Source organism: Gymnoscopelus microlampas, assembly GCF_963454915.1.
Source record: "Gymnoscopelus microlampas genome assembly, chromosome: 2".
Lineage (NCBI taxonomy): Eukaryota > Metazoa > Chordata > Actinopteri > Myctophiformes > Myctophidae > Gymnoscopelus > Gymnoscopelus microlampas.
This window is the reverse complement of record NC_139939.1, coordinates 53,556,233-53,570,892: the sequence shown is the minus strand read 5'-3', so window position 1 is coordinate 53,570,892 and position 14,660 is coordinate 53,556,233. Positions and strand designations below refer to the sequence as shown.

The following is a 14,660-nucleotide window of genomic DNA, read 5'->3' as shown; positions in this document are numbered from 1 at the left end:
CTACAGTACTTGAGTACATGTACTCTGTTACTTTCCAGCACTGACTAGGCCTGTCGCCTGTCATGAAATGAATACCAAGGACCTCAATGGAAACAAGGCCTTTTAGACAAAGTATTATACATGTAATTGTGATGTTTTACATTGTTTTGCCTAATAAAACACAGCTCAATAAAACACATATTATATATTCACTTCACACATCCTACTAGTTGCAATTGTGAAATTACTCGCAATTCCAAGGCAATGCAACTCACCTGCTTGGAGATAATTGTCTTGTTTTAGCGTTTTAACAGCTTGTTCCACATCCCTGGTCAACTCTACTCGACGTCCATGTGGAATAATGTTACATTATGAGTGGTTTAGTTCACTTTTTAACACTCTTTTTTACTAACAAACATTTAAACAGAGCTGCGTCACAAACGCTCGTTCGTATTTGCCGCTCTGTGTGTGTGTGTGTGTGTGTGTGTGTGTGTGTGTGTGTGTGGGTGAGGCGGGGCTGAAAGCTGCTCGCGCTCTCTCTTTGATCTCACCCGCAAAGCCGCCTGCGATGGGCGTGGGCGGTGACGTCACGAAGAGTGGACACTGAGCAGATCTACAAGCTCACAATGCGTTGCGTGGCAAGCATTGTGAGCTTGTAGATCTGCTAATTTCAAATGGCAGAAATGTGTATAGGGCTGAAGTGGTTAATGTATCTTTAGTGATAATAATCAAAATCTACAAAGTAGGCCTAACTACAATAAAGTTTTCAAACAATTGTGGTGGAGTAAAATTATGATATTTGCCTCTGAGATGTAATGGAGTAGAAGTAAAAGTACTGAAAATTGCAAATACTCCAGTAAAGTAAAAACAAATACCTACATATTTTTGACATATACAATATTTTACTGAGAATAAAGGGTGAAAATGTGAATTACATTAATAAATATGATTGACAGATTCATATGGTAGAATAATTAAATTAATACCATTATGGTAGAAGGGTGCAATTTCAGACAATTAAGGCACAGAGGAGATAGCTGCCTAAAATAAAATAAAATGGAATGCATCTTTTATTCACAGACTGTCTCACACAGACTGACATTGTGCTTATATTCACGTTGACTGTTAATTCTGCACAATCACCATTGATACACAAATCAGTGTTTTTAAAATAACGTTTAATTGTATGCAGTGTGCAGTCACGTCGAGTTTATTTTGATTTAGGCTGTTCTCGACCGCAAATAGTGCGAACTGCCGTTATAGAAATATATTTTAAAGGACTATTTGCATTACTGGCCTATCACCATTAATGCAAACTGCCATTATTTAAGCGATAATAGTGAGATATTATCACTTCTAAACATACTGTTAGCGTCCTAATAAAACCCTTTTTCAAAAACATGTCTAAAAAATAAAATAAATATCATGGTTTAAAACTGGTCTAAATGTAGACGTTTATATATGGTTTTGATTTAAACGTCTAAATCTTGGCTAAATTTAAACTATACTGTATAATGATCAATGGCTATTCAAATTGTTTTTGTCCAATAATTGGAGATCAGTTATGCAACTTACAGTTGTTTTTTTAATCGATATTTATGGAATAATGCTTTAAATTAATTCAGTCGGCTAAATTCGGTCTACATTATAGACCGATTCTAGACCAGCTAATTTAGGTCTAAAAAAAAAACGGACGTCTAATATTCGACTATGGCTCACTGGGTTGGGTTTAGGGGTTGGGGTTGAAATAATCAGGGGGTTATGGGTTTATAAATGCTTTTTTGTGTGGTGTCTGCACTTTTTAAGTGAAAGTCATCCGGGATGAAATGTGCTATATGAATATTGACTCGATTTATGCTTAATTTATCACATGTTTCCCTTTCCCACTTTTTATTTAATATTTTATAAGAAGCCAAATAATTGATGATTTATTTTTTATAATTTAGTTAGTATAAATGCCAGCTGATTTACTAAAACAAAATCTAATTGTAATACATTCATTCTAATGACACAGTAATGTCTGTTCTTTGAAAATTAACATAGGACTAATAATAATAAAATAAAATAAATACATGAATTCATTTTATTGCAATGACGTTTCTGAAGGCTTTCCACGGGTACTGACAGTGTGACGCGATGTTACTGCGTGACTTTCACGTGATCTGGGTCACGTGATCATAACAGGGCAACATGGCGGACGTGGATGCATCCAAGTCTCTGAGCGGTCTGTTAAATGGTTTAGCTCAAAGTGTTTATTATAATAACACTGACATTACTGAAGAACTGCTGAAAAATGAACTGTATCCCGACCTCCCGCAGGAAGAGTTCTACGCCTTGTACGAGAAGATGAAAGGCCTTATAAAGGTACATGTGTGTAGTGCATCTCTGCTGTCTTTAAGTTTCACTGCACATATTACATGATACATTGTAGCCATGATTCACATGACGCTTGTATGGAATGACAGTCATGTTTCAGGGCTAGATACATTGATAATATAGTATATCATCAATTTATCATGCAATATAAACACAAATAAACACCGTGTTTATTTGTGGGTCAGACATTATAGTATTATTATACACTATGTCTGACCCACAAATAAACACAGAGTCTTAAGGAGTTGTGTATTTGGTATTACTGAACATGAACTTTGTGTTTGTCTGGGTGATGATGTCACATATTGGGTACTGTCTGCTGGTAGGACAACATGCAATGACGAATTAGTAGCCTATATCAGTGGTTCTCAACCTGTGGGTCAGGACCCACACTATTTATCTGTGTAACCGAGTCAAACTAAATGTAATGCCTCAACTCCTACAATTCTAGTGCGTGTCAGGGTGGGGGGTCCCAAGTTCAAATTATGATTATTTTGGGGGGTTGCGGCCTGAAAAGGTTGAGAACCACTGCCCTATATAGCAGCGGTTGTCAGACTTTTAAATTTGTTTGGTATTGCATTAGGCCACTGACCCCCATAACTCTGAGAGTGTACAAATGGAACCCTTGGGTCCATTTGGTTCCTAACTATCAATCACTTTGCTGGGGACCCTGGAACCCCCCTCAAGAACCACTGGGGATCCCTGGACCCCACTTTGAGACAACCACTAGTATAAAGAAATGGTGCCCAGTGGGTGCCCTATGCAGTAATGATATGCTGAGAACCAGAGGGTACATTTTCAATTAAAAATTCAAGCTAAGGTTAAGTTCTCCAAGACAATACTGTCCAGTTCACGTTCAATGTGTCATCTCCTAAGGGCTCACACCGTGACAAATTATATGTATATACTACCTATGAGTTTGAGGTGTTTTTCTTATTATTTTTATTAGATTATCACAGTTGAGATTGTTCTCTAACAATCTACTGTATTATTTCAAGTTGCAATTCCCTTCATTGACGGCCCCATTCGTGAAACGGAAAAGTCCTATCTTATTGTATTAAACAACGATTAACTCCACAGTATTGCGCCTCTCTTGAGAGCTTGGGTTATCCTCTTTGTCTCTGGGAGCGCTTGTCCTGCGTCCTGCGCACATAATACAGTATACATACAGGACGTTGAGTTATTTAAAAACGAGCGCTTCCCAACACGAACACTTGAAGAATCATGGCTGCATGGAGTTCATTGACAGAAAGTTGCTCCATAACATGATACGGGTCAGCTGCATGACTTTAATTTGTGTTTTAATATAATAGTCCCTTTATTAGCTACTGTATGTTGTCTTCTCTTGGCCTATTTTTGCCAGCAGGTGGCAGCACTAATACATCAAATCAGTGTAGCTATGATCACAGGTGTCTCACAGGATTGTTGATAACAAAGGGTCATTTCCTATTCTATCAGTACTATGGTTTGCTATTTTTAGTCCTTAGTTAGGGTGGTAGTAGCAAACTGTATTTAGACTCTTATGTTGTTATTGCTAAACATTTCCAAGATAATCAATCACAGTAAATAAAATAGAGAAGAGTTGACCCCATGTCACAGAAATGAATTATTGGGTGTGTACACACTACACCAGGAGTGGGCAGCATTTTTTTCCAGGGGGCCATACTGACCTCGATAAAGTGAGTGAAGGCCCATTGGACTATTGGATTAAAACATGAAACACTTTGTTGAATCATGTTAAAACTGCATGAATTTGGTAGACACGACAGACTACTTTACAATAGGGCCAACACCTTTTTTCTTTTTCTTTTTTTACAGCTGTACTGTATCACTCACATTATCAAACATATTGCATTATTCGCGTTATAAATATGGACTCAAGGCAGACTGTTTCACTGTCACATTTATAGACATTTAACATTTGAGTGTATACGGATGGAATGCAGGTATGTACTCAAATGGTACATGGTAATTACTAATAATTAATTGGAGTCGAGTTAAATACATTTCCCTCAAAACCATTAACATAAAATGCTGCCTTTTTAAGATGTCGATTTTTGGGGGGCATTTAGTTTTTCTTTGAGGACTTATGAGTGCCGGATTGAGATGGTCAAAGGGCCGGGTCCGGCCCTCGGGCCGTATGTTGCCCATGTGTGCACCACACGCTACAAATTAGAATGGTGTAGAGATTAATCCCTCCACTGAAATGCATTGAGTGTTTTATGATTATATATGGAATAAATGCAATGTATGGAATAAAAGCCATTCTAGGGCTAATATACCGCACCCAAATGTTCCTTTCTATGACTGTTCTCCCCCTTTGCCACTCTTCTGTCCCTCTCCTAGTCCATTGCCGTGGCGGACATGGACCACGAGCAGCTTGAGGCCTTCCTCACGGCCCAAACCAGGAAGCAGGGTGGCGGGGGGGTGAGCACCGAGCAGGCCGCCGCCCTCTCTCGCTTCTGGAAGAGCCAGCGGACCCGCGTGAGGGAGAGCCTCCTGGGACAGAGCCGCTGGGAGCCCGGCCTCAGGGGTCTGTCCTGGAGGGTGGACCTGCAGACGTCGGCCAGCAAGGGGGAGACGGCTAACAGCAGCCCCGTGGCGCTGGTGGAGCTGGAGCTGGGCAGGGCTGAGCAGGTGAGTTTAACTGTAACACTGTACAGTAAGCTAACTTAACCCATTCAAACCGGGAACGCATCTGTGTAACCACTTTAACTATTATTTATACTTTGGCTATTAAAAAATAGCAGATGAGATATACAAGCTCATAGCGTGGCACCGAGTGCCGCGCTATGAGCTTGTATATGAAAGATTTTTTGTGCAAATCTTTGAATATAGATTTTTTTAAAGCGAACTTTTTCCCCCCCCACGTTTTATACTTTTTGAATATATGTCAACGGATCTTTGATTGGGCTGAAATCTTTTCCCAAATTTTGAATCATACCTTATGACTCGACAACTGACGTCACAGGCTCGGACGCCACATGACGTCCGAGATCCACGTTGGAGGCACGCCATTCCTGTTATGGATCCAAAAAATCCATATGATTCGATTTATACAATGAACACATGCATAGGTAAAAAAGTACAAGGTCCAAATATGCTACATGAGTACTCAAACCATAGAAGTCCAATAAAGATGAAAAATGAATGTAATAAAATAAAGCAACACCATAGTACTATATGGACCATAAACCATTAATCATAGAGCATACATAGGTGGCATACAGTACATACACACCCATGGTATTTGGCACCATATCAGATAACATGGCAGGATGAAATACAGCTCAGACACGGCCAATATAGAATAGACCGCACATGTTTTTCCCTGCTCCTATGCATTTTGGGGAATTTGCATGAAATTGACCACAGTTACGTACTTATGATGTCCATGGGCCACGCCTATTTATTTAGCCTGATATGCCCTCAAATAGATGATGATGAAATAGATCAAACAGTATGCACCGTGTGGCAGTGACTTGTTTTATGCAGAGATTGCATGCAATGTCCGTTGTGATGTCCATGTCAGATAAACTAAATGAAACGGGTGTCCCTAAATCTACAGGATATCCAATGCCCTCTCACGCAGAGATTTGGACAATTATATTAAACTGTGTCCAGTGGCAAAAAGTAGCCGAGCTTGTAGATCTGCAATTTTAACAATTTTTGAAAATATTTGAATGTTTCCAAAAGCCTTCATTTTTGCCATTAATGACATGCCCATAATAGGGACGCCAGGTTGAAAGTGTTTAAGCACTACACATATAGCGATCGACTGCATCTGAATGTTGTTTTTATAGTCAGATAGTGGATGTTTCCTGCTGCGCTGGATGTTGTGCTATTAGCATGTGGTGTTTGGCATATCCTATTAGATCTGCTCTAGAATGACAATGAGATGCTGGAGCCAGTAGTACACAGGGGAGAGAGGATCAGGAAAGCCATGTTCTGCAACAGTGAGTCAGCAGTGGTTCTCAACATGTGGGTCGGGACCCAAATTATTTTGGGGCGGTTCCCAGATGATTAGCTTAATGTGCAACATTGTTTTCTCACTCAACAGTAAACAAACCAACATACAGTAAACACAGGGTATCTGCACATTTCTAAAGTTACAATTTAAGGACCTTTAAGTACTAAGTTGGCCAAATTGTCAAATATTACGTAAGAAAGAGGCAAACATTGTGGAAATAGTCGATCTACAAAAACTGCGAGGCGTTGTGGGCTTTACTTATTAGGAATTGTAGATCGGCTATTTTCACAATATTTATCTGTGGAACCGATTCAAACTAAATGTAATGCCTACAATTCCAAGTGCTTGTCAGGGTGGGGGGTCCCCAGTTCAAATATGATCTATTTTGGGGGGGTCCCCAGTTCAAATATGATCTATTTTGGGGGTCACAGCCTGAAAAGTTTGGGAACCCATGAGCTACAGTATGCCAACTGAACCTGGGACGTGTCGCAATGAAAGAAACACAAATTCATAGTGTTGGCTATTACACCAGTGATAAGAATGAGACCGATAGGAGAGAAACATTGTTGTTTTTTTGACAATTGAGGGAGGCTTCTGTTCATTAGATTGAACATTAAAGGGACATTTCACCCCTGGAAGAAAATGACCCAATGGTAATGAAGTTTAGGACTCAATTATTATTATTTTTGTGTATGATCTGTGTTTTGAGATATCTAGTAATCTTCTACCTTCTCGTGACGTTATTTACGTCACGAAATGTTATGTCATTCCTTTTCCGCACTACATGTTGTCTCGACGCGTCTCACACAGACCAGCTCCAAAGACCGCCCCAATGGGGTGTCCCCACACAGTCACTCCCATTAGCTGCGCCCCCCGTTGCAGAGTGAGACTTTACTTTACCTGAGTTATCTTCTGATAGTTGTACTTGAATGTTGACATGAAATAATAATCCTGTGTAGTGTTTCATAAGCTCAAGCGTGAAAAAAAAAAAGACAGCGTGGAGAGGCAGCTGGTAAACAAACCGTCGCGAAAGGCTAGGATAAAAATACCAAGGATTCGACAGTGATGTCACTACTATGTGACACGGAAGTAGAACTGCATGAAGATAGCAAGGATTTGACAGTGATATGACATCACTAACGAATCCTTGGACATATATGTAACTAGATGAACATGTGCTAGGTTGACGTTCTTCAGTCAGTGTTGCCAGATATTGTGAGAGAAATAAGCAACCAGGTCTAAGAAAACAAACCCAAAAGAGGATAACTAGGCCAACTTTACCTAGACATGTACATGGGATATTATATATTTGAAAATTGCCGATCTACAAGCTCACAACGCTTCGCTGCCCATTGTGAGCTTGTAGATCTGCTATTTACAAAAACATCTTGAGGGGGAAAAAGTGCAAAATGTGGAATATTTTTGACAAATATCTGTTAGGGGCTCCCTGGCACAAATTATAATTTCAGATGGGGGACTGTGGAAAAATACATGAACATGTTTGAGAACCACTGGTTTAAACAACAATCAAAACATTTGGAAACAAGCCCAAATATCAACTACATTTTAGAAAGAAGCCGCTTATAATAAGCAGACATGGCAACACTACCATGCTGTTTCAACGTTGTTGTTGGAGATCACACCCACACAGAATCTCCCCTGCCACAAGGAGGGGCAGTAAACCAAAAGCATTATGGTCATTGTAGTAATAAGCAGTCCAGTCAAAACCTAGTCAAACACACAGATTTCATTATTTTTATGGCCATAGGGTGCAAATTTTAAATTGTGCTACTGTTATCTACTACAAATACTATTACCATTGAGTGATTGCAGTTTCTTCCAGGGGTGAAATGCTCCTTTAACCAACATGAACCCAAGAGTCCCTATTCTGGGGGCGAACATTTGGCGAAAGTAGCAGATCTACAAGCTCACAGCTTTGATCGATAGGCTATTTTTAGAGGGGGGGGAGGAGGGTGCCTAGTATAGACCCCTGGGGGACTCTGTGTGTCACTGGTGCATATGGACGTAGGGCTGTCACGATTACAAATTTAAGTTGACGATTAATTGTTACTCAAATAATTGCGATTAACGATTTTCATGTTTGGCATTGAACATTGGAACATATGAGCTTCGTAATAAAAAGATTCACAGCGCATATATGACAAATAACTGAAATATACAAAGAAATTATTGACATATTTAATACTTTTATACATGTAAAAATAGCAGAAATAGCTGATCTACAAGCTTACAACGCGTCACTTTGTGACGCGTTGTAAGCTTGTAGATCTGCTTTTTTCTGCTTTTTTGATATTTGAAAACGTGTTTCAACATGGAAACGATTATGACGATTATGCAAAAATTATTGTGATTTTCGCAAATAATTGCGATTAGACGATTTTGTAATAATTGTGACAGGCCATAATGGACCATGTATGTCAGATTGTCCCCCAGGAGTTAATTGGTTTTGTCAGGGACGGCTCCCCTTTCCCACAGATCTGAGCTTCTCTGTGCTCCCCTGGCACTGCCTATCAGATCAGAATACAAACACGTCCGCCCATAGCAACCTATATACAGTACCGCTGAGGTTTATATAGTGATAATGGCTGATTAGTAGTTGCTCATGAAAGTGGATTTCGTTTTTTCATGTTTTCTATGTCAAGATTCAACATTATTATTTAGCTGAATTTAATGTGATTGACTTTATTTTTTAAACCACTTAAGATGATGATATTAAAGCGTTCATGTTAATCGTAATATGAAATACATGGGCAAAGTAGGCTCTAACAAAGAATGCCTATGTGGTACAATAAACCAAAGCCATTCTACATTTACAGTAAATATTGACCCCAGAAATGCAGAAATGTGAGTACTTCTTCCATCACTGACATCTGTTCACAGGGTTTGGTTTGGTGTAGCCCTTTCTGTCCTCGAGATCCTTGCCCAGATACACACCAGGGGTGTTTGTTCCGTGCAAATGAATTCGCTCGAAAATATATATGTACTTTTTGTCATGAGTATGTCCATACAGAATGCAAATGTAAACGGGTGATTAAGTGATGCAACAATGATAATGAACTTTATTTATCATCAGCCATATCAGGGCTTTTCAACTGGTGGTCCGTGAAGGTAGTGCATGTAGTCCCTGACAATGAATTTAGTAATGTAGCAAATTGGAGACTAACATATTAGTGCTCCACTTTTCCACTCTTTAGTGCGATGTTGACAAACATAGCACTAAATGACCTGGTGACATGTGATGATATGTTGTCAGTTACTGGGAAGTCGTAGATCAAGAAAGTCCACAGAAAAGGGAGTTAGAATCTCAAGAAGAGAAAGTGTACCGGATTGACTGGTTGAGTCACCATTGTTAGAAAATGTGCTCATAAAATCGCATGTGTCTGCTCATAAGTTACAATCAGTATATCAGTTAACATGAGTTTAATATAGAAGTTTATGAGAACGGACACAGGGTAACAGTGGGATAGGAATAGATCAGTGGTTCTCAACCTTTTTTTAGCTCTGGACCACTAGCATATTTCAGTTAAATAATGATTAATGACTGTTACGGGCATGATTTAATTTGTTGTGCGTACGAATTAAATCAAGCCCTTAACAGTCATTATTTAATTTCTATCTTTTCCCCCCACACCACGCCCATATCCCCTCCCAACACAGCAGTGGTCCCCAGGTTGATTCTTAGTCAGGTTGGTGGTCCCTGGTTCGTAATCAGTTGAAAACCCCTGAACTATATGAATAGTTTTTATGCTAAATAGTATACAGTACTTGGCAATCTTCATATCATTTATTCGTCACGTCATAGGGAATTTGAACTTCTGCGACTGTTGCACTCACTGCAAGTCAGTAAAAGTTGTAAAATATCAATATGAGAGGTACTTGTTTCCCTCTGGCAGGAGATGATCATTCATGCCAAACAGGAAGACAGGGGGAAAAGACAAACAAAACATGGTAACCAGGCAACAGGTGTTGAAGAGAAGGATCACTGAGAGACATCCATTGTTTGGGACAATCAGAGGAATAAAGGGGATGGAGGGTGGGGACAGTGTCATGTCATGTCACAGAGATGTCACTGAACTCCACTTCTTCATGCATATTTAAGTAGCATGTAATGGACAGGTCACATGTTATTGTCACACGGGCATGGAGAGAGATGAATAGAGCTCTGTGCAAGGTGCTCTGCTCACTGGATTGGACCGTTAGTCACTTAACCATATGAACCTTACTGTCCCTATTCTGGGGGCAAACATTCAGGAAAAGTAGCAGACCGACAAGCTGGCGACATGTTGAGATTGTATATTACTTGTAGATTTGCTATTTTGGGGTAGAGGGAAAAAAGGGGGGCCTAGTATAGACCTTTGGGGGACTCTGGTCAACAAAGTATAGGGTTTTAAGTCGTTCAGCCCTATATATTTCATCATACGACAAATAGGGAAAATAGCCGCTTCACACAACGTGTCGACTCATGACACCTTGTGAGCTTGTAGCTTGTAGGCTGCTATTTATATTTTATTGTGTGAAATATTTTGGAAAATTGTGGAAAGATTTACCTATAATGACATATGCCCAATATAGGGATGCTTGGTTGAAAGTGGTTAGCTGGGTGACATATATGGAGGTTAGACAATGCACTCCATATTTGGGCGTAGCTGCATTGGGAACTCCATATATGGTTATGGCTGAGTCATAACGGTCCTCCCATTAGCCAATTTAAATATATAGGATTAATTCCGCTTTGCACTGAAAATGCTGTTTAATGATCCAATCCATAGGTGAGACGGTGCAACTTTTAAATATCCTCATAATGCTTTTAATGTATCAGCAAAAAATTGTTCAATCAATCTTTTTCGCACCTAATATAAATGTTGCTTGACCTTTTTGGCGGTTGTGTACAGTATATGTATGTATCATTTTGGAAATTACTTCTTTCTTTGTAAAAAATCATATGCGGTTTAGCTTTCTCCTGTCCATTCTTTCCTCTCTGATGACACAATAGTCAGAAAGGTAGTGTGACATTGGAGCTTTTCTTTTCACAATCCCCAGAGAGAGCAGAGGCGTTAAAATGATAGTCAACATCAGAAGGAGAGACACAGTTAGCTAGACTGAACGGGTTGCCATGCCAACTGTCTTAATAAACAAAGCGTGTTAACAATTGGTCCCAATGGGTCCTGTCAAAGACTTTTTGAACAACAGTCATTTTCCCTCTACTCCAATGTGGTATTGGAGTTGCAGAGAGATTATGTGAATTTATACTGTAATGATGTTATACATACAGAATATACAGAATACTGAAATATGGCAAAACTACATACAGTACAAGGGTCTGAGGCGTCAATACAAACATGCTCCTACTGTAATACCGAGTTTCTGTTTTAAAAAATAACAAAAACGATGGAGCTTGCACAAAAACTAATTTCACCCACCGTCGTACACCTGTAAACCTGTGATGTGACAATAAAGTTGATTCAGATTCCATTAAATGCATTAATGACACGTAATGTAATGTAATGTAATGTAATGTAATGTAATGTAATGTAATGTAATGTAATCCTCTCTGGCAGGACTCTGAGTTTGTGTGTCTGGAGTTTGATGAAGCCAAGATCAACCAGGTGCTGAAAAAGATGACCAACATTCAAGAGAGCATCGACAGCATTGCTCACCGCAGCTAGGTGTGTGTGTGTGTGTGTGTGTGTGTGTGTGTGTGTGTGTGTGTGTGTGTGTGTGTGTGTGTGTGTGTGTGTGTGTGTGTGTGTGTGTGTGTGTGTGTGTGTGTGTGTGTGTGTGTGTGTGTGTGTGTGTGTGTGTGTGTGTGTGTGTGTGTGTGTGTGTGTGTGTGTGTGTGTGTGCGCGTCCGCGCGCGCGCGCGCGCGCGGTTGGTAAAACAATGGGATGCAATTCGGACTGCTCTCTTTGTACTGTAACCTCCTTCAATGTCATAATGATGTAATAACTTCCTGTCCAGGCTGGACTTCTTCCCTTTCTTCTTCTGTATTGTTTTCAAAAGATAAAACAGTGCTTTAGTTTAAAGCCTTAAAAAAGACCTACGTTCACCAGACACTAGACTTGTGTCCCCTGGATCAGACTATCTAATTTGAATGTATTATGTACGTATATCATATATGACTGCTATCCATTCCTATCCACATGTGTTTTTTCCTTTTGCACAGAACCAGTTGATTTGTTGATATAAGAGATTATACTGTAATAGTGCCTGAGCAGGCAGCATCTCACAGACAGGCTCTATTCAATTCAATCATTTCTCTAGGGTTCAGTTTCTACAGCACGCAATGTCATTTAGTTTACAGGCATATAGAGTCACACATGCGTGCAAGACAAGTAATAGAATACAGTGAAGAGATACAAGGTTTCTGCCCCACAGCAGCATTATTCTTCTTCTTCCTGCACTTTGTTGTCAAGGAGTACATTTCATTTTGTATCGTCCGTACTTTTTCCACACAGTACATACTGGAACTTTAGTTTTTAAAAAGATTATTGTGCCCAAATGTTGCTCTCATGGGCAAAGCCAAGGCAACACTTTAGTTAATGAATGGACTGATTTTGATACTAAACCCCAAAGGTTACATTGATTTCTCCTGTTTTCTGACATTTATCAATTGATAAAGTGAAAAGCTACAGGCAGGTATGACATTAGTCTGTGTATTTTTTTAGATAGAGTTAAGTGAACCAGCTATAGTTATAAATGAGGCCCATGGCATCTATAAAGGGCGTTGTCTGTGGTACATATTGAGTACAGTACACCAAGGGTTCCCAAACTTTTCAGGCCGCAGCCCCCCCAAATAATCATATTTGAACTGGGGACCCCCCAGAATAATCATTCAATTGTAGGCATTACATTTAGTTGGACTCGGTTCCACAGATAAATATTGTGAAAATAGCCGAACTGCAAGCTCACAACGCCTCGCACTGCGAGAAAACAATGTTGTTGCACATTAAGCTAAACAACACCCAAATAATTTGGGACCCCCCCCACACACACCCAGTTTGGGAACCACTGCAGTACACTATACTTCAAAGCCTCAGAGCCTATCTGAACCTTTGTGCAGTATGCTCAGGAAACCATTACCTCAGCCTTTTCCTCCCAAAAGAAAATATGTATCATTCATTGTTTATGTTGACAACGTGGTTTCTGTCATCTATGAGCCTTAAAGGAGACACACCATGAATTTAAAACAAATATTTGATATTTAATATCATATGGTGTATGTCCCTCAAACCATTTCAAAAGGTTTGAGCCTAAATCAACACTCAGATATACTCATCCCAAGTCAATTCTCTCAGGCTTATAAAGCATTTTCAGCTGCAATACCAAAACGTCCTGTTGGGCAGAGGGGCGCTGTACTGCGGTACTGAGCAATTCTGTCTGTCAAAATACATGGGCAAAAAGTTTCGTGAGGTAAGCAAACTTGCCATTCTGAGATGGCCTGTTCAGACACGCCCATTCTGAAAATCTCTGAAATGAGAATGAATGACTGAATGTTAAAAAATATATCTTTTTTGGGGTACAAGAGACACTGGGGAGCCCAAAAAATACAAAAAAAATAAAAAAAAAAGTGAAATTCATGGTGTGTCTCCTTTAATCAAGTTGTACTTTTGAAGAGTCAACATTTTTCATGCAGTTTTTATTATTAAAGTATTGTCATAAATCAATGTAACCCATTGTTTTTTCTTGTTTGTTTTTTCCACGTACCAGAATTAAGCAGTGCTTAATTGCATAGGGTGGTAAATGTTTGGAGCCAAGCCACGCTGACTGGCATAGGGTGGTACTGTAAATGGGGAAGCTGAGCTGTTTGCATGGCAAGATTAACACACAGTGGTTTGATAAGATAAAATGTTCCACCCACGTCAGTTTGGTACTAGTAAGGACTGTAGCGGAAGATAACCTCAGTTAACCCCTTTTTTATACATGAATTATTTCAAGTACATGTCATTTACTGTCATTTATCATGACTACTACTACTACCTTTTCCTTATGACATGCTGTATATGAATGTCATGTGGACTTTAAATTGACAAGACCATCTGTGTTTTTACACTTTTTAATGTACACATTTTTGGTTGTAATACATTCACGTGTGCCCTTGGGCCCCTTGTTGCAACACAGCTCATGTATTAACCTCATATACCGGTAATCAGTTATATGGAAGATTCTTATACTTCTACTGCATCAGCAGATTTCTGCATTCAAGCACCTGATTCATATAAACGCCTGAGGTGATGGCAGACACCTGGTTTCATCAGACATCGCCACGGTTGCCAAAACCTACAGTATGTACTGTAATATCTTATACCTGTGCTG

General features: G+C 39.5%; 1 protein-coding gene across 2 annotated transcripts; it reads left to right on the top strand.

Annotated features, from left to right (window-relative positions):
• The first annotated feature begins 2,168 nt into the window (after positions 1-2,168).
• On the top strand, positions 2,169-14,004 carry commd1 (copper metabolism (Murr1) domain containing 1). 2 transcript variants are annotated; one of them, XR_014602016.1, is made up of 4 exons: positions 2,169-2,343; positions 4,702-4,992; positions 11,905-13,483; positions 13,916-14,004. XR_014602016.1 is itself a non-coding variant. In XM_084075172.1 (3 exons), exons 1-3 carry the CDS (start codon positions 2,170-2,172, stop codon positions 12,010-12,012), a joined length of 573 nt encoding a protein of 190 aa, XP_083931298.1. In that variant the 5' UTR covers position 2,169; the 3' UTR covers positions 12,013-13,968. The 2 variants fall into 2 exon arrangements, 1 of the variants encoding a protein (XP_083931298.1); XM_084075172.1 differs by having other exon boundaries at positions 11,905-13,968.
• Positions 14,005-14,660: the final 656 nt, after the last annotated feature.